This window comes from Pithys albifrons, chromosome 6, assembly GCF_047495875.1.
Source record: "Pithys albifrons albifrons isolate INPA30051 chromosome 6, PitAlb_v1, whole genome shotgun sequence".
Classification (NCBI taxonomy): domain Eukaryota; kingdom Metazoa; phylum Chordata; class Aves; order Passeriformes; family Thamnophilidae; genus Pithys; species Pithys albifrons.
In genome coordinates, this window is record NC_092463.1 from 50,480,558 (window position 1) to 50,504,546 (window position 23,989).

At 40.4% G+C, this 23,989-nt stretch overlaps 1 protein-coding gene across 6 annotated transcripts in view; it reads left to right on the plus strand.

Annotated features, from left to right (window-relative positions):
• The window catches only part of PTPN5 (protein tyrosine phosphatase non-receptor type 5), an 80,535-nt gene that overhangs the window by 48,507 nt on the left and 8,039 nt on the right, over positions 1–23,989 (plus strand). For 5 of the 6 annotated variants that reach the window (XM_071558842.1, XM_071558840.1, XM_071558839.1 and 2 more), the window contains exons 5-12: positions 961–1,044; positions 3,317–3,555; positions 6,296–6,485; positions 9,844–9,928; positions 12,490–12,569; positions 13,059–13,196; positions 16,462–16,572; positions 23,317–23,477. In XM_071558842.1, the coding sequence (XP_071414943.1) occupies positions 961–1,044; positions 3,317–3,555; positions 6,296–6,485; positions 9,844–9,928; positions 12,490–12,569; positions 13,059–13,196; positions 16,462–16,572; positions 23,317–23,477 (1,088 nt within the window). The remainder of the gene's footprint in view (positions 1–960; positions 1,045–3,316; positions 3,556–6,295; positions 6,486–9,843; positions 9,929–12,489; positions 12,570–13,058; positions 13,197–16,461; positions 16,573–23,316; positions 23,478–23,989) is intronic. The other variant, XM_071558844.1, reaches the window with a different exon arrangement.

Below are 23,989 nucleotides of genomic sequence, written 5' to 3' on the forward strand. Positions count from 1 at the left end.
GGAAAGAAACACTTTTTCTTTGACCTTTTACATTTGAATTTATTATGCACAGAACTCTTCATAGACTATTACCTGCATCTTATTTGCAGCAGCTGAATCATTAACAAATTGTTGTTGCTTACAGAAAATCACTGATTTGTGTGATTTTGACTTAAAATAATTGTTCAGCATGGAAGAAGCTGATTCCAAGAACTTACTACAAGAACATCTCAAGTATGACTGTGCAGATGTTTGTGCATATTTTTGAGGACTGTTTATTATAGCACTGTTTATCATGCAAATTTAGAATTGAAAACAGTACTGGCAAAGATATCTTCTGTCATTAAAATAAACAGCTTTTTCCTTAGCTATACTAGTGGGACAGAAGCAGAAGCACATTAGAACTGAATTTTGCACCTACTACTGAGAATAGGCCAAACTATAGACTACTAAATATGGCTAAGACACTGGAATTAATTTCACTGCCAGTGGTGTGATTTAACCTGATGGTATTTCACAGACTGTATAGAAAACATAGAAAAGTCCTCTGTGGCTGAATTTTGTGTAAGAACCCCCAAACACATGAACAGTGCTAAACTTTGTTCAAAGCCCTTTGCCAAAGCATAAAATTACACTGACTACAGCCATGAAGCATTGGGTCCAGGCTGCAAAGTTGAAATGTGGATCTGGATCTATCTCAGTTTTGGCAGTGCATGAGGGTAGGAAGCAGAATTCTTGTTTGCCTTCATAGTGAAACCTGGATTTTAGACTCCCTGAGGTGCTGGGTCTTGGAGATGGTTTCAGTTTCAGTCTTCTCCAAAGCTTGGAATTTTTTTGGTGCTGGTGGTGGCTTTTCCACAGGTGAGTGTTGTATGACTAAATCTTCATGGGAAATAATACAGTTTGCCAAGAACATGCATGCAGACACTATACTGTGTCCCTAAATATTTTACGAATCATTCTCTATTCTTTATTTCACAGAACCTGACAACAGTTGGGAGCATTGTGGTATCATACATCCTGCTGTCTTTAGCTTCTCTTGGACTTCTTTTTGTAGGATCTCTGGTAAGTTATGATACTATGCAAACTATATTCTTAGCCTTTTTCACTGAGTTTTTATAAGATGTCTGATTTACCTGAAGTTGTTGGTATTATGCCCAAGTTGTAAAGCAACATTTTTGGGGGCTGTTTCTATATAATTATCTGCTTGCTTTATGTAGAGGAGCCACTTAACCTTACTCAATTTCTTGATTAACTGGGGATCACACTGATGATTTTTATTCTTTCCATCCACAGATGGGCTATTTGTACTTAAACTGAAGGGATGTGGTACAGTAACAGGATCTTAATCCATTGACTTCAGTGGCAGAAAAAGCTGTTCCAGAACGCCAGTGTACTTCTGAATGTAAAGCCCCTGTAGATGTAGGCCAAGGCCCCAGTTGCAGAATAAGCTTAGTGTCATGACTGCAGTCAATCTAGTTAGCTGTCAGCTGTTTGGTAGCAGGAGGAATATATTGAGATTCTCTGTTGATTGTGTAACTGGCACAAAGCTGTGTGGTAGATGGGAAAGCTACGAAAAATTATTTCTTTTTAGGGAGCTCTAATTGAATGTAACTTTTCATACTCCTATATGCTGTTCTGTTAGAGTGGGAATGCAGTTACTGAAGATACAGGCCGAGCATTACCTCCTGTCCTTAACAGAGGTGTACCCTCAGGTAGCTTAGGAAGCTGAAGCTGTACTATTGACATGCTGTTTGAGTGATGAAGTACATCATAGACTCATGGGACTTTCAGTGGGAAGGGACCTCTGGAGTTTGCTAGTCTAACATCCTGCTCAAAGCAGCCTGTTGCTAACACTCAGTTAGGTCAACCATGCATTTTTCTGTACAAGTTTTGAAAACCTTCAGGGAAGGAGATGTATGGCACTTAGGGGGAAGAATTTTTTCATAATGTCTGGTCAGAATTTCACAGAACTAAATGTCTGAGCTGAAGTTCTGCAGCTTGTGACCATTGTCCCTTGCAGTATCAGCTGCCACAACCAAGAAGAATCTGTCTGCATCATCTCTGGAGCTGCCCTTCAAGATGTTGCAGGCCACTGTTAGACCGCAACCTCCTCTTTGCCAGGCTGAACAAGTCTAATTCCCTTCACCCTTATCAAAGGTCCTGTACTCTATACACTTGACCTCTTTTGCACCCCTCTATCAGGCCCAGTTCAGTTTTTCCATATTTGTCTTAAACTCAAGGACTTAAATTTGTAAACAGTATTCAAGGTGCAGCTGCATCAGTTCCAAGAAAAGGGGAATACCTCCTTTGATTTACTGGCCACACTCCCTGCTAGGAAGTATGTCATGTCATATATACCACGGTTAAGTTCACTCAGAGGCAGCATAGTGGCAAAATCTTGTTTAGTGTGTCAGGTGAATGTACTTTCTAAAAACTATTCACAAGGCAAAGTAATTATAGTTAATGCCTCCATTACTGTGATCATTGATGCAGGCAAGAAAGTTAGCTGGGTTTATGCAAGGACTGTATGAAGGATTTAAACAATCTACTGTTCTGATTTCCAAATTGTCTATCCTTCCACAGCATCTGTGCAAACCAATGTAATGCAGAAATTTTTGAGCTTCATGCCATTTCAAACATTCCATTAATTTGTAGTATGAGCTTTATTATTACATTTATTGTCCTTCACAAGATTTATTATTTAATGTTTATACCATATTTAAATCAGATAATTAGATTGTAAAACAGTCTTTGCCGCTGGCCAAAAATTTATTGGCTATTCTGAGCCTCAGAATCAGGTACATCAAAATTGAGGCCTTTTTAAAAAATGATGGGTTTATACATAAATTTAGGGTATAGTGCCAGGTTATCAAAGATGTTCAGTTCAATTATATTTACTTAACTCAGTCATATGTAAGTTTTAGATGGAGAATGATTAAGTCAGGAGAGGTATGATTTGTAGAATATTAGGGTAGATTTTTATTTTGTAAACAAGCCTAGGAAGGATAAGAAACTGAACAAAAGGACAGTGATATCACGTTGGCTTGCATATGATGGTCACAAGCACATTCCACTTCTACTGTATGCCCGAGTTAAGCCTGGCCAGCTATGTGGAAACCTCTGTGGCTGAAAGCAGGTTTGAATGGGTAGATGTGAATCCTTATAACAAGCACCACAGAGCTACTCCTGCATGGAACATTCCTGTCCTCTTCAGTACTCTCCAATTCTAATACACTGTAGTGAGCTGGGATGCTGCCCTGAAGACCCATCCTCTAGGCTGTATGGAAGGGCTGGCAACAAGCAGAAGGCTTTTTTAAATGTTTGTTTCCTTTAGTTTTGGCATCTACTCAGAGCCCAACCAGACCCATCCTTTCCGCTACAAGAGGACAGGCGCCAGTCTGTGAGCCGGCAGCCTTCATTCACGTACTCAGAGTGGACAGAGGATAAAAATGAGGATGACTTCCTAGATTTGGATCCTGTACCGGAGACTCCGGTCTTTGACTGCGTAATGGACATTAAAGCGGAGACAGATCCAGCTACTCTAACGGTTAAATCCGTGGGCTTGCAAGAAAGGTAGGGTAGATGTGGCGAATAGGGGAAAGTCTGGTCCCAGATTTTGTGGATTTAGGAGTTCTGTGAAAAGTAGGAATCTTTATTGCCTTTGTGAGTGTCACTTTAAAATGGGGTTTAAAGTGAAGCATCTGCTTTATTTTGTGTGAATATATATATTTCCTGTCTTGTTTTCAGTCCAGTCATAAAATGTAAGCATATTAACTAAAAAACATGCAGTGTCTAGGCAGCTGTCAACAAGTACTATTCTAAAATATAATTTCTTTCTTTTGAATATATCTATTTGTGTTTGGTCAGGATTTTGCCATTCCTCGTGGTAGCAACTGCATAGCATGAAATCCATGATAGGGTGGCAAAAGCTTCTACCTCCAAATGAGTTGGATCTTGGATTTCTTTTCTGTCACTCATGCTGAAGGATGATTTTCAAAAAAAAACACCATAGGAGGAGTGGTCATCAGCAGTAATTCTTGTATAAATTAGTTAGTCCAAAAGTAATTGAGTTTGTTTTAAATTAATCCAGTAATGAAACTTTGAGGTGAGCTGGTGTTCACTGATTTAACCATCAGTGCAATGGAGCTTCTCAGAGAGATTAACAGCTGATAAAAGGCAGTTTCAAGACAAGATAAAGATCTTTTTTCTGTGCTTCTCATTCTCTTAGTGAAATCGAACAGAGGTCTCAATGATATAATTCCTCTGTAGAAATTCTGCAAAGGTGATGATGTTGTAAATATGAATGAGGTTACTGAAGGGCCCAGCATGGCAGAGTATCACCTTTCTTTATTTCTAGCTTTGCAAGTTTAAATGGGTTGCTAACCCAATTAATTCTCATACCTAAAACCTAAAACAAAGGGCAGAACTCAGATGTTGAGAAGTGTGATGCTGGGTTTCCAAAGCTCCACAGGATGCAGGACACAGTACAAGGAATGTACAGAATTTGCACTCTGTGAGCTTAGAATTTTTTCTCTCACTTTATACTTTGTTATAACATTTGTCCTAAAGTCTCCAATCTCTTATTGTTATATTCTACCTTTAATATGAGATTGCAGTAGCCTCTGGGGCTTGTCCCTGAACCTGCTGCTATCAGTGAGTTTTGTTATTTCTTTCATTATGGCAAGGTGAGGTTGAAAAGCATGAGTCATTTGTGTTCTTCACTATCCCTTATTTCATTCCATTTCAGTCATTTTAAAGGTACTGACATTTCTCCTCAGGTGACTGCTAGCCTGCAGAAAAGATACTCACTCTATCAAGAGAGATAGAGAATATCAGTTGGGGAGTAATCAATTGCTTAAAGTAATGAATTGTAATTAAAAACCTGTCAAAGAACTAGAGGTGGGGAAAAAGAAATAAATTGCTTAAAATTCTCACAGTAGGTAGAATGTGTACTAGGCGTACACTTAAGATTTAAAAGAAACTTGTTTTCAACATATGTATGTGCTTGAGAAGACAGACAACATTTGAGTTTTGAACTGTGCCCTGGCAAATTTAAATTAACGTTAAGCACTGGTCACTTTTCCTTTGTTTGTTAACAATGTTGTTAAATGTTGTATTAAATGATCTATCTATCCTCTTTGGTACCCATTCTGCTTCTCTATCTTATTTTCTTCTCATTCTTGGACTACCTACTCCATTAGAAGGGTAGTAAGTGTTGTTAGAGAAGAAATAATCTCCTTTCCTTGTGACGAAGAACTATTCATGAGTGTAGCTTCTTCTACCTTGAAAGAACTAAAAGCATTTATTATCAAGCGCGTCTGTTTCTGGGGAGAAATGTGGTAACTGTTTAATAGCACACAGCAGGGTAAGGTCAAAATCCTTTGAAAGCTATCACTAAAGATTCAGTGTCTGCCACTAGTGGTCATCTTTCATCCCAAATCATTTCCTCATGACTGTGAATCATAGCAGGATGCTAGCTGCATGTTCCTTTGGAAAAACTCCTGAACCCAGGAAAGGGCTGTGACACAAGTAATGACTTCTATGGTCTTCTCTGTGAGCTGGTCATGCCTGCATGTTTCCACTATTTTTCAGCAGCTCCTGCACAAATCTCCTAACTAGATTTTCCCAGTTGAGATTCATCAAAAATAGGTTTGCTGTGTGGATGTGTAGAACATTTATCTAGTATTCATTGTGTTGTGGGACTTTATTATTATGATAAAGATATTATATTAAAAATATTTACAGATAGATTCAGTGATGGCACTTGAATCTTACTTTTGTCTATGATATGCAAGATTGGCAGAAGCTCAGAAGTACATTAAAACTGTATTCAATAAACAATGTAGACATTCTGACTTCTTTTGTGTTGTTATGTGGCTAACTTATAATAAAGCCACTAAAAATTCTACTCTCAACAGTATCTCTGTTTTTAATTGTTAAGATGTTGGGACCTTCATTTTACCCTTCTCATGTTGTACAGTTGTGGAAAGAATGTTTTTCAGACAGAAAAGTTACTCACTGCAGTGGTTGGCTTTTCATATCTTTATTGATGTTGGATGGGTAGTCTATCCCAAAATCCTACCCCACTGATCAAAGTGTTGGCCTTTATGTTTCAGTGCACAAAATCCTCTTCTGGTCTTGTCTACACAAGAACATGATCTGTTTTTTACGGTTAGTGACCAAAACGTACCCATCAGAACCAGCTGGGTACTTTTCTAAAGTTGTTGATATGTAATTAGGAATGTGTCCATTAGTGGCAATGGTGGGTGTCTCTGCTCTATTGTAAGCAAACTTTGACTGCTCTGTTTTGCAGGAGAGGTTCAAATGTTTCACTCACCCTGGATATGTGTACCCCAGGCTGTTCTGAGCAAGGTTTTGGCTATGTCATGTCACCACGAGAACAGTCAGCCCGAGAATACCTCCAGACAGCATCAAACATCCTTACTGAAGAGGAACTGCACAAGAAAGCACTGGATCCTTTCATACTCCAGGCAGAATTCTTTGTGAGTGTCTGACCTCTCTCTTTTAGGAACATCACTAAAAATGAGATGTTGTCTCTCTTCTATGAACATTGCTGTTATTTTCTACAAGTCTAAAAGTAGTACATAGAAACTCAACTTCTATCAGTGAAGCATTTAATGCAATTCCCAAATTTATCATCCCTTCAAATGACAATGTCTGAAAGCTTTCACTCATATTTTCACTTTAAAGAATTAGTTCGAGCAACAAGAGCAAATTTTTCACAAGTATTTTGGGGTTTTGCTGCTGGTGTGCTACTTTCTTATAAAAAAAATTCCAGTACTAGAGTACAGAAGAAAAGCCATGTTTTCTATAGGCATAACTTTTTGAAATGTGTCTGGAGTTGCTCTAGGGATGCAATGACAGCATTAAAGAATATGCTGAGTTGGAAGGGACCCACAAGAATCATCAAGTCTGACTCCTGGTGCTGCCCAGGACCACCCCCAAGAGTCACACCATGTGCCTGAGAACATTGTCCAAACTCTTCTTGGACACTCTCAGGCTTGGTGCTGTGACCCTTTCCCTAGGAGCCTGTTTCAGTGCCCAGCCACCCTAATCCACCCTGTTTGCTGCTGGAAGTTTGATGTGAAGCTACTCTGTGTTCTCTGGTTAATTGAAGCACAGCATGGCTATTATTTACTTGTCATAAGCTTCTCTGTCAGTTACTTTTGGGACTCTGAAATCTGTTTCTTGGGCTCAGTGTATCCACTGATGCTTTGGCAGAAAGATTCTTTGCTTCGTTTTGGGAAAATATACTTACACAGATGATGGAAGCCTTTGAAAATTAGGTTTCTGAGTAGTTTAGGATAAAGGCCTGATGCATTTTGGTGTAGTGAGTACCCTAGCTTTTTAGATCTTTGTGTAGTACAGACTCTCCTCCCTAATTGCTGGAGTGTCGATGTAATAAACATTGTCATGTTTGCCGTCTTTATTATACCTGACAAAAAAATAGTATGCAAAATGCTGCAGTGGTTGTATTGTCTACTAGGCAGGGTTTTTAATTCCTGCTCAAGATGGGAGGTAACCTGGGCACAGACTTTGCATGCTGGGGTGTTGCAGGGCATGTGATCAAGAGCTACTGAAGTTAATACTGCCAAGTCAAATATTCTCTTAAGCGTGGCATCTCAGCAGAGCAAGAGAAAGACTGTGTTTTGCAACATAATAGCCCTTTCAGCCTGCCCTCTTCATGGCGTGTAAGTGTCTGAAAGGGAAGGAGTAACACTGAGTATCATTTGTTGTCCTCCCTCCTTGTGCAATTTCAGGCTTTTTTTCACTTTACAAGAAGAGGGGGATAGTCTGGGCTTCTACTTTAAAACAGAGCACCAGCTACCTGTGGTCTTTAATTCACTTAGTGCCATACAAGTTGAAGAAAAGCAGATTTTGTGTAGGCAAGCCCTGATTCTTTTGAAGTAAAGCATCTATTCCTATTTTATGGAGGAAATGTTCACTTAGTGCCTGAACTGACTGCTGAACTGGTCCACATACAGTTTCATCGGTCTCTGAGGTACACTGTAGCTTTCAAGCAAAGAAAATAATGTTAGAAACATGAAAAAATAGGCTTTGTTTATCTAAGAGATTTGGAATTAGTTTTTTCCTGGTGTTCATAGGATCATTCAGCAGCCAAACTATCCAAAGCTATTTTCATTCTTTAATGAAAACTGAAAAAACACTGAAAAATGCTGTGTAATCAAAATGCCATATCTGTAATTTAAAATTGTGAACTAGTTATTTTTTTATGAAACAGTTATCACCAGCCAGCTCTGCACTGTGTATTTTCAGTCCAGATCCATGATGAAGCAAGCAGCTGTGTTTAATTTTGTAAGAGAAGTCAGAGGGGACATTTGCACTACTAAATCCTGAAATTCCTACAAGGGTCAGAGTTTTTACTCAGGCAGAATTCCTGTTGATTTAACCACAAATTGGCTTGAGCAGTGAACGACTTAAGACCCAAAACCGACCCTGGAGCTTGGCTCAGAAAGAATTTGGGGTGACTAAATATCACGTAACAATTGAGAAAAATATGAAGGTTTTGTTCCCATGCAGTTCTCTAAATTCATAGCAAAGTACTGCAACAAAATGTTTTTATCACAGATTGCCACTGGTTAAACCCAACGGCATTCTCAGTGCTATGTAAGAGACAGAGTGCAGACAGTCTTCTAAAGTCCAGAACTGGCCTCAAGTTGTTCCAGGGAATGTTTGGATTGGGTATTAGGAAAAATTATGAGAAGGCTGCTTAGGCACTGGAACAGGCTGCCTAAGGAGGCAGTGGAATCACCATCCCTGAAAGTGTTCAAAAACGTGGATGTGGCATGTAAGGATATGGCTTAACAGTGAACATGGAGGTGCTAGATGAGTGGTTGGACTCAATGATCTTAGAGGTCACTTCTGATCTTAATGATTCTATGTTTCTAGAGTCCATAGCTCTGCTCATCTTAATTTTTTCCCGGAGTGAGGCTTGTCTTATTCAACCATGACTCCTGTTACCAGTATGCCCAGTAGTGGTGTCTCAAATCAGTGTGCAGCTGGGAGGACCAACTCTGCTTCCAAGTTCTCATGAGCCATATCTCTGCTAAACCTGGTTAACACATTTGTTCCCATCACATGCCTACTGACTACTACTGGTGTAAGGTTCCTGTTTGCTTCCTGTTTGTTCCTGCCTGGCATTGGCCGCTTGTTGCTTGAGATAAACAGTGGAGAATATGAAGGCCATCCATCTTTATGTGTTCTTCGCATCAGCAGAGTAGAGAGCAGGTAATCCCTGAATACTTATTTGCTGTCCTTTTCCGTGAAGCTTGACAGCATGATGAGCAAAACCAGTGACACTCCCCCAGCTCCACAGAGTCAGGTCAGTATGCCAACATGTCATAATGTGTGTCATACTTTGTTGCTGGTGCAAGTGCCTAGCAAGCTATTAACTTCCACCCTCAGAGAGGAAGCAATATGAGTCAGAAAGGATGGTGTCTGAGGTCCGTCACTTTTGGAGCAGTGTCTTGCATACCACCTTTTGCTTAGTTCTGTGCCTACACTTGCAATTCAGTTCTAATATTATTAGGAGTGAACATAACGCCATTGCGCACATTACTCAATGAATTAGTCCCTATGAGCGTTTTCGTATTAAGGATTTCAGAAAAGAAAGCCAGTGTCAGTAAAAGGAAACATCAATCATACTTTGGTGGCAAATTTCTAGAAGTACTGTACCATATGTCTCAGTTGACTTCATCATTTTGCTTCCCTCACAGGAAATAATGGGCTTGCGACTTTTATTCCTCTTGTGAATATAATAATACTACCTACTGTCTTTTATGGTTTTTTGATGATGTTGTTGTTGTTGTTTTTAAACAGGAAATTCCAATGAACTTTGTTGACCCAAAGGAATATGATATTCCAGGCTTAGTGCGTAAGAATCGCTACAAAACAATTCTCCCAAGTAAGTTTGTGCTTTTTAAGTTGCTGGGTAGGGTAGTTTATTCCACATGCTGGAGGGCTTTGCGTTTTCCTTTCCAGATGCATGAAGTGTACTGTCACCACAATGTATTGTCCAAAGGTCATGTTTATGAAGCAGCAACATGGTTTGAAAGTGTAAATCAAATTTCCAAAGAGGTACAGAGCATGAAGAACCTAAGTGCTGATGATTTTCAGTGAATCTTAGGTTTTTATCTTACTAGAATTGCATCATTTGGTGCTACTTAAAAATTTTATCTAAGACCTTGGTGTTTATTCAGGGGTTTTTTAGTGGTTTCTTTGACTAAACATTAGAAGGACTGAATTCTGGCAATGTTATTTTCCTCACTGATGTTTTTCTCAGTATCATGCCTCAAATGCAAAATGAGAATATTGGGAACTGGCCTGATGGCATTAAGATCACACAGAAGATAGAAATATTTTTCTTTTCTATTACATTAATTTTATATATAGCTAGGAATAGGAGTTTTGAGAAACATTTTGGTACAAACTTTTATAAGTGTCATGATTTCCCCCTCTGTCACACTTAAAGTTACTTTGAAAAGTGATGCAATTGGATATCATGGCTCGTTTTTGCCCTAAGTCGTTGCTGGAAGATGTCACCACTAGCCATAGTAGCACTGTTTGCAGAGTGCAATAGGCTCACTGTCAGGTTAGCAAAGATAAGTGCAGAGAAGTCAAAAATATCTAACATCTTAGTCAATGAACCTGGATTGGAAATGGTTTCAGAAGAAATTTTTTTTAATCTGTCTTGAAACTCCAGCAGTTGCAGCCCAGTGTGTGCAACCCTTCTGATGACTTTGTACTCTACCTTAGACCAGAAGTGTAAAAACATTAATCCGCCTTTCACTATTGCAGTACTAATGACTGAGGTGAATTTTTCAAATACTAATTCCATGTTTTTGCTGGAAAGGGAAGATTGCAAAAGTGGTTAATGATATCTAAGGTGCCAGATTTTTAAGTGATCTATGTATTCTGAATTTGGTGGTATCTAATGTGTACTTTGAGAGCTAGATCCATTTTAAACACGTCATATTGGATGTATAAACTGAAACATCAGAATTGCTCCCATTTTAAAAACCCTGTTCCAGAGTTGTAATCAGATGACTGAGGGTGGGGCAGTACCATATTTTATTAAGAGTGATCACTCAGTGGGTTAGTTTTTTGCTGCAAGCTTCATCACAGCCATATGGATATCTGCTAGGAGCCATTGTTGTCGCTTTGACCTCTCCTCTCAGCAACCGAGTTTCTACTCTGCCATGTCTTTAAGTGTTAAAAAGCATCTTCTGGAGTTATTATGATCTGAGTATTTTTTCTGAATGAATTCAAAAACTAGTAACCTCTGTGCAACTTTGTCCCTGCCTGTGGCCAAAGGAGGGCTTGATATTGCTGAGAAAGGAAGAGGACTAAGTGTTCACTTGTATCCCACTACCTCCATTCCAAAGGGCTTGGTGCTGGCATTAAAGAGGGTAGCAAGGAGAGCTAAGCATTCTCTTTATACCCCAAAGCCAAGGTTCCCAGTAAATATGAATCTGATCTGTCTGATGACAGCATTTCATGCAGAGTCTGTTCATAGAACTGTAGAAATTACCGTGTGCTTAGTCCTTAATATGGTAGTGGGAAAAGCACAATTTTTGTGTACTTTTTTTTTCCTTGTTTCTAATCAGAGTGAGTTTTCTTACAAAAACATCATCTGTGATTTGTATTTAATATTATCCTGGTGATACACACTGTTGCTCTTCACTGAAGCCTCTGTCAGCAGTAGGCTGTTTCTTGTCAATGGTAACAAAATGTGTTGCACTTGTGAAAGTGGATGAACATGGGCCTGTGTCAGTTCACATTGAAATCATTGGAACAGCCCTTGACTTCAGTGGGAATGGGACCGAATTTCTGAAGTGAAATAATACTTTTTTTTTGTCGTCTTATTAGAACAGAAATAATGCTTCATAAACAGCCTCAATGAAGGAGACTCAAGTACTGAAGAGAATTAAAGTACAAAAGACTGTTAATATTCTTTAAATTATCCTTAACCATTATATTTGGCAATAGCACCTCATGGAGTATGGTTCATTGCAAGATGAAACAGGGAAAGAGTTACTGTCATCTGGCTTGCCTGGACACAAGAAACACATGTTTATGGTTTGGGAGAAAAGCTGTTTGCTGTCATTTCACAAAGAATATTCTAATGTCTTTCAAACTAGAATGAGTCTGTTGACCTAACACTCTGAGAAATAATTTCCTGGAGCAGAAGACTGCTTTTCCAGAGTCATGCTGAGACACTGACTCTGCAACAGGACCAATTAAGCAGGCTTCAGAGAGTGGATGGAACTCTTAGAAGAAGGCAAATTACCCCAACCATCCTTTCCTTTTTTTATGGTAACTTCTTAACATGGGAGTTCTCCAAGGCCACTGACATCTGTTGATGGCCACGAGTGTATGTAAATGTCTTGCTGTACAAAATAATTTTGTGTGTCTCTTTCCTCTGAGGAACTGATAAATTATTACTTATCTGTTTACACCTTTCAGATCCTCACAGCAGAGTGTGCCTTACCTCAGCTGATCAGGACGATCCCCTCAGCTCTTATATCAATGCTAACTACATCAGGGTAAGAGCTCAGTAGTCCAGTGTGTCTGCCTAGCCGCTACCAGCTGCTGTTAATGTAAACAGAAAGAATTGCAACATTCCTTGGCTTTTAAAAGCATCCTAGCTGATCTGATTGCTCTTCTTTCCTGCTTACATTAGCTGAAAATCAAATCTCAAAGTGCACCTGTACAGATTCAGACCAGACAGAAACATATTCTGCAGTTCTTGATGCAAATTCCTTGTCAGCTGGCCTCACCAAGGTGCTGGATAATCAGCCTGAATAAGGCTTTGACCTAGCCAGAGTCACCTCAAGGCTGTCAGACAATTTTCTGGAATTATGTGAGTCCATACTGTGCCTTCACTCCATGTACACATGTTCAGGAGAGGGAGAGAGGAGAACTCATGCCACAAAGTCCCCATTTCAACCAGTTTAGCTCTCTGTTTTAAAGACTGAACCTTCAAGGTTATGCTGGACATCCCTGTTAAAACTGATCTCTCGTTTTGTTGGCAGGGCTATGGAGGAGAGGAAAAGGTATATATTGCTACTCAGGGACCGATAGTTAATACTGTCACTGACTTCTGGAGAATGGTGTGGCAGGAGCGTTCTCCCATCATTGTCATGATTACCAATATAGAAGAGATGAATGAGGTAATGGTGTTACATATAATCTGATTTTTACCTGTACTCTAGTAAGTACTTTCGGCAGACACTAAGCCAGAACACAGAAGTTACTTTAGTGGCTTATGTAATCAGAGCCAGGATTAAATTCTTCAGGCCTAGAGTAAACGTGGGCTTCTCTTTCAGTTCAGTTTACTGTAAGTCCTGTTTTGCTGTCTGACTTAGGCTACTGCTCATTTTGCCATTTTTGTCTCCCAGCTAAACTGAAACCGCTCCTAACATACCTCGATTTGCAGGCAGTCTTTGAAGTTCTCTCTAAAGGAATAAAAAGCAATAGCAGCCCATAACTACTAAGGTTAAATATCTTTAATCAGTAGAGTTGTGCTGCTTTATCTTGCATTTCATTGACAGTGTACCTGAGTTCTGAAAAAATGATAGTTATGATAATTAACGACTAGAAGTGATTTGGATGTGGAGAACCTTTTCCTGAATGCATCTAGGAAATGCTTTTGAAATACTGAAATTAAGATGCTGAAATTGTCTATTTGCCACCTACTTCCAGAAATTAAATTGTCATGATATTTCTGCTAATCTACCCGCAGTGGATTTTTTTTTCAGTTTAAAATACTGCTGTGCTCCAGGTGTTCTCTACTTACCTGCTGAAGTATTTGCCCTGTAGTGGAGTTACAAGAACTATGTGCCTGGGCTTCAGCTTACAGACATGTGGCTGAGCTTACATCTGCCTTTATTGGCAGTGTAAGATGTGAAAAAGTGGTCTGGGTGTATGTTGTGCTCTGCATTGTCCCTCACCACTTCCAGTAAGGTGGAGTGGAGTTATCCAAATGATGTTTCTTAACCTGCAGCAGCAGTGTATGTCAAGCTTGTCCTTGGTGAGAGAGTTTCCTTTGGAAAGACACTTTAGACACTTGGAACTCCAAGGATATGGGCAACATCCAACATACACACAGAGTTATAATGGCTTATTGGCTAGCTGGAAGCTTAGTGCCCATAATCATGCACATGCACAAATCTTTAGCTTTTCACAGTTACACAGTAAATAATAGTTAACCTTGAACTTCATGGAAGAAAAGGACATGGACAAGACTGACACTGAATTATCAAGTTAAAAAGGGTCAGTTACTACAGCTGGTTGATTGAACACATACTGTCAAGGCATTGCTGATGCAAAACAGAGTATGTTATTGATCTAAATGTTTTGTTTTCACTAACATTTTAAACTTGCACCTGCCTGTGTCTGAGCAGCAGCACTGAACTAATAACTTGCTTATTGATCAAAGTTGCCAGTTTCTGGCATGTAAGATGTTAAAACGTCATCACATAGTATCCCACGATCTTTTGAGGACTTTGAGGCTTAAAGAAGAAGAAGTAGAGGAAATGCTGGTCCTGAATGACATATCTGGTGATAAGTTCTTCCACTATAGTTTTCATAGCCAGATTTTATAACACAAATGCAAAATGACCTTTATGTCTGAGTTGCCTCTTAACTGCATAGGCCAGGTATGTCACTCTTCATAGCAGTCTTGGGAAGCAGCTCACTGCAGTGCTGATTCTCTGTATAACTGGAGCTTGCTATACAGCCTATATATCACAACAGCAGTGCTGAGTCTTTTCTGATACCTTTTGTGTCAAAAATTAAATGGTGTCAGGAATCTCAGGCATAAATACAGGGTCCTTTCATGTAAATGTCTTCTATATTCATTTCCTTTTTCCATAACACATATATTAAAATATGAATAACAGGACTCAGAAGTACCTAGATTCAAAAGGAAAACCTTTGTTCAGCAATTTTGCCAGTAAGAGGGGCTTTGTGTTCCTCCTCGGTGCAATGACTTCACTAATGTGAGTATTAAAAGCTCTGTACCTCAGCCCTCTGTCACTTCCAATCTGAATTGACAGACAGCCCACAGAAATGAGTGGGCAATCTTACTCCACTCCTTTAAGCAGAGCAATGTCTGTGCTATTGATAGCTGCTAGCTCTCTTGACAATTTTTACAGTGGATTCTGCAGTTTATGGGAAAAAACACAATCTGCGTAAATAACTTTGCAGAGAAACAGTGGGCCACACTCCCAGTGGGTTATTAACTGATGCACTCTGCAGATGGAACAACACTGATTCTCCCACACAAGAATTTTGACTCAATAACTTTGCAAGGTACTTTTCTGTTGCTAGCCTTTCTCCTGAAGCAGAATTAATTTTTGGTGGGGGAAAGCAAAATGATCCAACTTGATTCCTTCAAGGTTGAGTACAGCTATGTAAAAGAGGAGTCCAAAGAGCATCATCTTTATTGTTTGTTGAATAACAGGTATCTACTCTTCTGTGATAACAAGATTCTCTTGTGATAATGCAGGAGGCTTCCTTTTTCTCAGACTCTGCCTTGTTCACATCATTCTTTGTCCATGAATTAATTTGTGCACTGTCTTGAAATGCCTGTCTCTGCCTTTGCATATTGATTAGTTCAAAGAAACTGCATACAGAAAAAAAGACAGTCTTTTTTAGTCCTCTGTACAGGATAGGAGTGCTTGCAAATTTTCAGCTGCTTATCTGTAGTGTATTGGTACCACAAAGTAGATTTGCAATTGGAGTATAGTTTCTGCGTCTCTAATTGTCAGGTTGTGCTGGCTATATTCTAACTGGGTTTTGGCTAAATCAAATGTAGTGGTCTAATATCTCTCACTGCTATTGCTTCCTTTTAGTTCCTTAGCTTTGAAAGATTCTTACTGATGATTTTAAGTAGATTGTGATACATAATCTATTTCCCAAAACATTCTCAGTATATTATTTTATACAAAGCAAATGATCATTTTATATTCAGAGAGCACTGAGCTTTTATTAAAAATAGAAAAGTTGTACTTATGTTTTCACATCAGTATATATACAGCACAGATGTAGTGGTAACTAGTGAATATTATACAAATCATTATCTTTCTTAAGAAAGGGATTAGTCTAAAAACACAAGCACATTGCCACTGGTCTCTCTAATGAACCTTCAAAATGCACATCAGTTGCGCAAAGATAAATAAGGATATGTGTATTTAAAGGCATTAGTTAGTAATTACTTGATTTGTGCATTTTTAATCAAGCAATCAGACTATTATGAATGCAGCAGAAATCAGCTGAAATGTGGTCCCTGTTTAGAAAGAGAAAATTTGTACTTATTATAGAAACAAAGTTTATTCATATTCATCTATGCAAGTGCTGTATCCAATTTCAGAGGAACAAAAATGAATCTCCCTTGATACCTCCTTAAGTAGATTTATTTTATATTCCACACAGAAATGCACAGAATATTGGCCAGAGGAACAGGTCACCTATGAAGGAATAGAAATCACAGTTAACAGAGTCATACAAGCAGACGATTACCGTTTAAGGCTCATCACTCTAAAGGTAAATCATTCCAATGTACTTACAGTAGTTTAGATGTCTAAACCTATAAATTGAGATGTTCATGGAGAGTTCTGTAGAAATGTTCTACACAGTGTACTGCTGTACAAATACCACATTTCATTACTGAAGTCACCATAGCTTTGCTCAGTTCCTCAATATGAAGACTACAGTAAGATAAGTAGTCAGAGATTTAGACTGCATGTGTACAGTCTGAAAGCTACCAGGTCAGTTTTGTAGCAGGATGGGGTTCACTTGGTGAGAAACTCATTCTATGTCTGTGTCCTCTGAGTTCACTGATCATTTAGAATGAGAGGTTAGCTCACAGAGAGCTGCTTACTAGCCTTTGCAAGTCGAACTACAGACAGCACTTGTGGAGTAACACAACTAAACTCTGTGATGATGTTCTGTAGAATTCAGAGATTTGTTTGTTCATTGGGTCATGGGCTTGGGCAAAGAGCTACTGAATACTAACAAGGAATTTTTAACCTCCATGGCATGTTACATATTTTGCGTTATGCGTACACCCCTAAGAAATATTCTTGTCTTTTTATGGTCATTATTAGGATTCTGTCAGACTTAGCTGTTTATATCTAAGATGACTTGTGCTACTAACCAGAAGTGGAGGAATTGAGAACTGAGCAAAAGTTTTCAGTTTCTCTCAGCACTGGGACTACTGGTCTGCTTGGCACTTGCCAGTGGTTTGATAGCACCACTTTTGTTCCCCAAGACTAAACTCCTTTTAATAGGTACTATGCTAATTCATTCTTTGAGTTATTTGGCTGACTTGACTTCCAAGATACTTTAAGGGATCATTCCACTCCAAGACACTAAAACTGTTGATGACCTTTAAAAATATTTTCTCCACGGCATTCTCCATGCTTACATTTCTAAATATTAGTGTCTTTCCAACCAACTGTATATGTAGTTCTATATACCAGTAACCATTCTATCATTTTGTGGATAGAAAGCCTAAACACAGGTTTAATTTTCAAAGTACTTAGATTCTACTTAGTCTAAAGTAGCAGAGCCCTATTTTACAACTGTTTTCATTGCTGGGTTCTAGAATATCAAGCTACATGTTTTAATAAGAACAATCTATTTACATAAACTTCATACATCTTTCATCTACCAGATCTACCCTTGCCCTCAGTATAACACTATAATGTCTTTCCAAGCTGAAAAAACTCTCCTTTTATCCAACCAGTTCCAAGTTTCTTCAGCCATATGCTAATAGGCAGAAAGCCAGCGTATGATATCCCATGTCTGGATTCAGAGTGTGGAAGTCTGTCACTCACACTTTTGGCTAAGGCAGCAAGGAGAAAATCACACTCCCTGACAAGTAGGAAGTGACATGTTGCAGCCTTGCAGCTTCATCCAAGTTAAACAATGTTTTTGTTGTCAATTCTAGTGCAGCAATGTCTCTTTCTCCCCAAATGTGAGGATGTGAACTGTTGAGTTCTAAAGCTGAAATAAAGATTCCGTTTGTTAAGTTACCATTGCCTAGATCTATACATTTGTCATCTAGTAGTAATAGTGGAGTAGCAGCTTCAAACCATGCATACATTAAGTGACTTGATAGTGAAAACTGGACAAGCCATAAATAGAATTCTGTTTTTCCTTAAACAGGAGTGATCAGAAATGTATGATACCACCACCAGGAATATATGATTACTGCATAGAGTGGACTGTAACATTTCTCTCAGCATAGGGGTCAGGATTTGACAAGCTTCAGGAATTTGTAAAAAGCTCAAGCAATAGGGAAGGCTTGTTTTCCTTTCTCAGAGAAACCTGATAGTGTCTAGAGAAACCTGAGGTCACTGATTCATGACCTCAGCTACAGCATATGAGATGGTAGACTTCAAACGGTCAATTAAATCTTCCTTCCCAAGTGTTCTCTGTCTCAAGGAACATTTTGAACATATTTTGTTAAAGTCAAAGCAGAAGAGCACGGAACTACACAAGTCAGGGTTCTCTAAGCAGAAGTGTAAAACTTTTAACACTGTAAACAAAACTGAAGACATCCAGAGTTCATCACTAGAACTTAGGTTGTTTTCTGGTGCTGTCAAATAAATGACTTTATGTAGTAATTCATGTTTTTCTTTGGATTATTTTTATACTTCTCTTTTTTCTCAGTATTACTGACAACATTTTTATTACAATTTTTCACAACTGAGCTAAGAATCAGGTGTTCCTAATTTCTGTGGTTCACACATAGTTTCACATTCAAAAGCAACTGTGTATGTTCCTTTTTCAGAACAGTTATTGTTACTGAAGTGAGCTCAAGTACTGTTCAAGACAACTGGTTATGCACTCTTAAACGAAATATTTTCTCATTAGGGTAAATAACCTAAGGCCAGGCTCTGTGCTACAGCAGTAAGATTCTCTTTTCCCAAAGTGAGCTAGACATAGCCTTAAGGTTCCTATGGCTGTTCTTCAATGAGCACTTTAAACACAGTGTAAGATGGAACAGCATCTCAGTGAAGCTGAGCCTCCTGTTGTGCAGCTCCCTTGTTCCTACCCTTGTACCATATCCCATGTCCCCTGGCAAGCATTTATGTGACTGTGTGGTAAGCCAAATCCTTCTGAAAATTAATCCATCTCAAGAAAGTAGAAAGATGTATCTTGATCACTTTCCCAATCTAGTTCACCGTGAAGCTGTGCAAAAGCTCTGTTAACCAAAGAGAAGGATGGAAAATGTCACAACCACAGAGTACTCTTAGCATTCAGTCACTGAGGGACTTTGGAATACAGATGACAGAAGCTATTTTCAGATTTTTGTGCCTAGTTCTGTAGAAAGAGCCAAATTTGTCTTTTTTTTCTCCCCTCTTCAACTCAGCCAGCCATGTGTTGAAGGGAGGGTTGTGGAAGCTAACGTTTCTGTTTGCAGACCTTTGAAAACATTTACTTAGCCCTGTGCCAGCTGGCTTATGTAATGGCTGTAAGGCTAAGGCCAGTTCCCTGAGCACCATGTTCCTATTTTGCACCTCTAATAATCAGACAGAAGAATATCGCTTTGAACATGCAAAATCAGAAGCACACAGTGCTACTTGGCACTCAGAAAAGGAAACGGCATATTTGCTGTATTCATAGCCATGCTGAGACAGAGAATCAGAATTTGTGTCTCTCCAAAAGCCATGGTCTGCAGTTATAGACAACTCCAGCCTTCCACAGGGTCTCTGAATTTCTCACCGTGTCTAAAGGAGGAGTAGAATTGACAGGAAACTGATGTAAGTGTCTCTGTCAGAAGAGATAAAAAAGTAAGCTCCCATCTTTCCCCCTTATCTATTTATCTAGCTATCAGAGACAGGGATATGGCTCCTGGCTCTCTGTCTGTCAAATACATTATGAAAGCAATTATGTCACAAGCACAGCTCTGGCTTTGCTGAATGAATCTTTCAAGAGGGAACAGACTGCCTGGAGTGTTTTGCACACAGCTCTTGGCACTAAAAGAGCAGGATAGTTGGGTGGGGGGTGGAATTGGTTTTTAAGGCTGTTTTACGAAGTGCAGATATGATATTTGAAGTCCAGACTTCTACGTTGTGGGGCTTGCAATATGGATTTCTCCACTTAGCATTCTCATAATGGTTGGGATTGGAAGGGACCACTAGAGATCATCTGGTCCAAGCCCCCCACTAAAGCAGGTTCACTTAAGCAAGTTGCACAGGATTGTGCGCAGGTGAGTTTTGAATATCTTCCAAGAACCTCCGCAACCTCTCTGAACAACCTGTTCCAGTTCTCTGTCATCCTCAAAATTTTTTCCTCATATTCAGATAGAACTTCCTATGTTTCAGTTTGTGCCCATTGCCCTTGTCCTGTCACTGGGCACCACTGAAAAGAGCCTAGCCGCATCTTCTTGGCACCCTGCCGTCGGATACTTACATACATCAATAACGTCTCCTCTCAGTTATCTCTTCTCCAGGCTAAACAGGCCCAGCTCCATCCCCAGCCTCTCCTTATAAGTGGGGTACTCCAGTGCCCTGATCATCTGTGTGGCCCTCTGCTGGATCCTCTCCAGTAGTGCCTTGCCCCTCTTGAACTGGGGAGCCCAGAACTGGACACGGAGCTCCAGGTGAGGCTTCACTAGGGCTAAATAGAGGGGCTCATGGATTTGTGGGTGTCAGGTTTACCTAAATGATCTCTAACCCAATCCTCCTCAACTAAAGGAAAGTTGTCTTTTTCTCCAGTCTAGCCTTGGCAGTGAAGACTGAAACAAAGAAGGTGTTCAGTAACTGTCTTCTCTGTATCCTCCATCACCAGGGCACCCACTTCATTCAGCAACAGGCCTGTCTTTTCCCTGGTCTTCATTTTGCTACTGATATAATTGAAGAAAGCATTCTTGTTGTCCTTGACATCCCTTGCAAGATTTAATTCCAAATGGGCCTTGACCTTCCTTGTAACATCTCTGCAAACTGATGACATTCCTATATTCATCCCAACTGGTTTGACCCTTTTTCTACAATCTGTAAACTTCCTTCTTCTGTTTGAGTTTTTCCAGAAGCTTCTTGATCATTGATGCATGGCTCCTGCCCTCTTTGCTTGGTTTCTTACCCAGAGGGATGCACTGATTTTGAGCTTGGAGGAAGTGATGCTTGAATATTAACCAGCTGTCTTGGACCCTTCATCTTCTAGGGCCCTAACCCAGGGCATTCCTTCAGTTAAGTTCTTGAAGAAACCCAAATTAGCTCTCCTAAAGTTCAGGCTTGTAATTCTACTTCCTACCCTCGCTTCTTCTGAGCAGGATTCTGAACTCTACCATCTCATGGTCACTGCAGGCAAGGCTGCCCCCAAGCTTCACATGCCCATCTAGTCCCTCTTTATTAATACAAGGTCCAGCAGCACACCTCGTTGGCTCCTCTACTACCTGTTATATATATAGTTAAGGAAGATGAGGAGAAGGCTGAGGTACTTAACACCTACTTTGCCTCAGTTTTCACCAGTAAGACAAGTGGCCCTCAAGACAACTGGCCTCTGGAGCTGGTAGACAGGGAGAGGGAGCTGAATAGCCCTCCTGTATTCCAGGAGGATATAGTTACTGACTTACTGAGCCAGCTGGATCCTAACAAGTCTGTGGGACCAGATGGGATCCATCCCAGGGTGATGAGGGAGCTGGCAGAAGAGCTTGCCAAGCCACTCTCCATCATCTTCCAACAGTCCTGGCTCTCTGGGGAGGTCCCAGAGGACTGGAGGTTGGCCAATGTCACCCCAATCCACAAAAAGGGCTGCAAGCAGGACCCTGGCAACTACAGGCCTGTCAGCCTGACCTCCGTGCCTGGCAGGGTTATGGAGCAGTTCATCCTGAGTACAATCACACAGCACCTTCAGGGTGGACAAGGGATTAGACCCAGCCAGCATGGGTTTAGGAGGGGCAGGTCCTGTCTGACCAACCTGATCTCGTTTTACGATCAGGTGACCCACCTGGTGGATGAGGGGAAGGCTGTGGATGTGGTCTATCTGGACTTGAGCAAGGCCTTTGACAGTGTCTCCCATAATATACTCCTGGAAAAGCTGGTAGTCCATGGCCTGGACAAGTGTACCCTCTCCTGGATTAAGAGCTGGCTGGAGGGTCGGGCCCAGAGAGTGCTGGTGAATGGAACTGCATCCAGCTGGCGGCCAGTCACCAGTGGTGTTCCCCAGGGGTCTGTATTGGGTCCAGTCCTGTTTAACATCTTTAGTGATGATTTAGATGAGGGGATTGAGTCCATCATCAGCAAATTTGCTGATGACACCAAGCTGGGAGGGAGTGTCGATCTGCTGGAAGGTAGGAGGGCTCTGCAGAGGGATCTGGATAGACTTGAGAGATGGGCTGATTCCAATGGGATGAAGTTCAACAAGGCCAAGTGCCTGCAGCGCTACAGGCTGGGCACAGAGTGGCTGGAGAGCAGCCAGGCAGAAAGGGACCTTGGAGTACTAATTGACAGGAAGCTCAACATGAGCCAACAGTGTGCCCAGGTGGCCAAGAAGGTCAATGGGATCCTGTCCTGTATCAAAAATAGTGTGGCCAGTAGGACCAGGGAAGTGATCCTTCCCCTGTACTCTGCGTTGGTGAGGCCACACCTTGAGTACTGTGTTCAGTTCTGGGCCCCTCAGTTCAGAAAGGATATTGAGGTGCTGGAGCGAGTCCAGAGAAGAGCAACAAGGCTGGTGAAGGGACTGGAGCACAAGTCCTATGGGGAGAGGCTGAAGGAGCTGGGGTTGTTTAGCCTGGAGAAGAGGAGGCTCAGAGGTGACCTCATCACTGTCTATAACTACCTGAAGGGAAGTTCTAGCCAGGTGGGGGCTGGTCTCTTCTCCCAGGCACTCAGCTATAGGACTAGGGGGCTCTGCCAGGGGAAATTTAAGTTGGATATCAGAAAAAAAATCTTTACAGAGAGAGTAATCAGGCATTGGAATGGGCTGCCCAGAGAGGTGGTGGATTCACCATCCCTAGAGATTTTTAAACGCAGATTGGACGTGGCGCTGAGTGCCATGATCTAGTAGATGAACTAGAGTTGGACCAAGGGTTGGACTCGATGATCTTGGAGGTCTTTTCGAACCCAATCGATTCTATGATTCTATCATTCTATGATTCTGTGTCAAAAAGATACCATCAGTGTTCTGCAGCAATCTGTGTGTGCCCGACTGTGTTGCCTTTCCAGCAGATCAATTGAATCACCTCATTCTTAACGGGAAGGCTACATTTCCATATCAATTTGCAATGAGAAGTTCTTTTAAAACTTTGTGGTGTTTGTCTTGACTGGATTGCAGAAAGGAGAAGAAGTCAGAAACCTGAAACATTACTGGTACACATCTTGGCCAGACCAGAAGACACCAGATCAAGCCCCTCCTCTGTTACAGCTAGTACTGGAAGTAGAAGAGGCCATGCAGAATGCAGAGGAGAAGAATGCCCCAGTGATTGTTCACTGCAGGTAAATAAATGTTATATCTGAATTGTGAGGGCTTCTTCACATACAGTGGCGTAGCGCAGATAATGTCTTTTAGGCCATCAGTCAGACATAGGACATCTCACCCAACTCCTTTCAAAATATGCTTGGAACTTCAAAAATTTAATTACAATAGATTTTTATTATCAAGTGTTGCATTCAGACACAAATTGAGCTGAACACAGAAGTTGGTGGAGGTTCAGTTACTTATAAGAACAGTTTCATTTCATTTGCCTTACCAGTAATATATGCCTTAAATAGTCTTTCAAAGGCCAGGTTAGCAAAGATCAACATACTTGTGGTGAATTTGAGTTGGAAGACACATGCAAGCAGAAAAATAAGAATATTCAGCTTTAAATATCAACACACCCCCCCCCATTTTGTATATTCATACTTTGCTTTACTTTTTTAAAATCATTATTAGACCAAACACAATAATTTAAGTATAACACATAAATGAAACAGTGGCAAAGCTGATTGCAGCAAGTACTAACCAA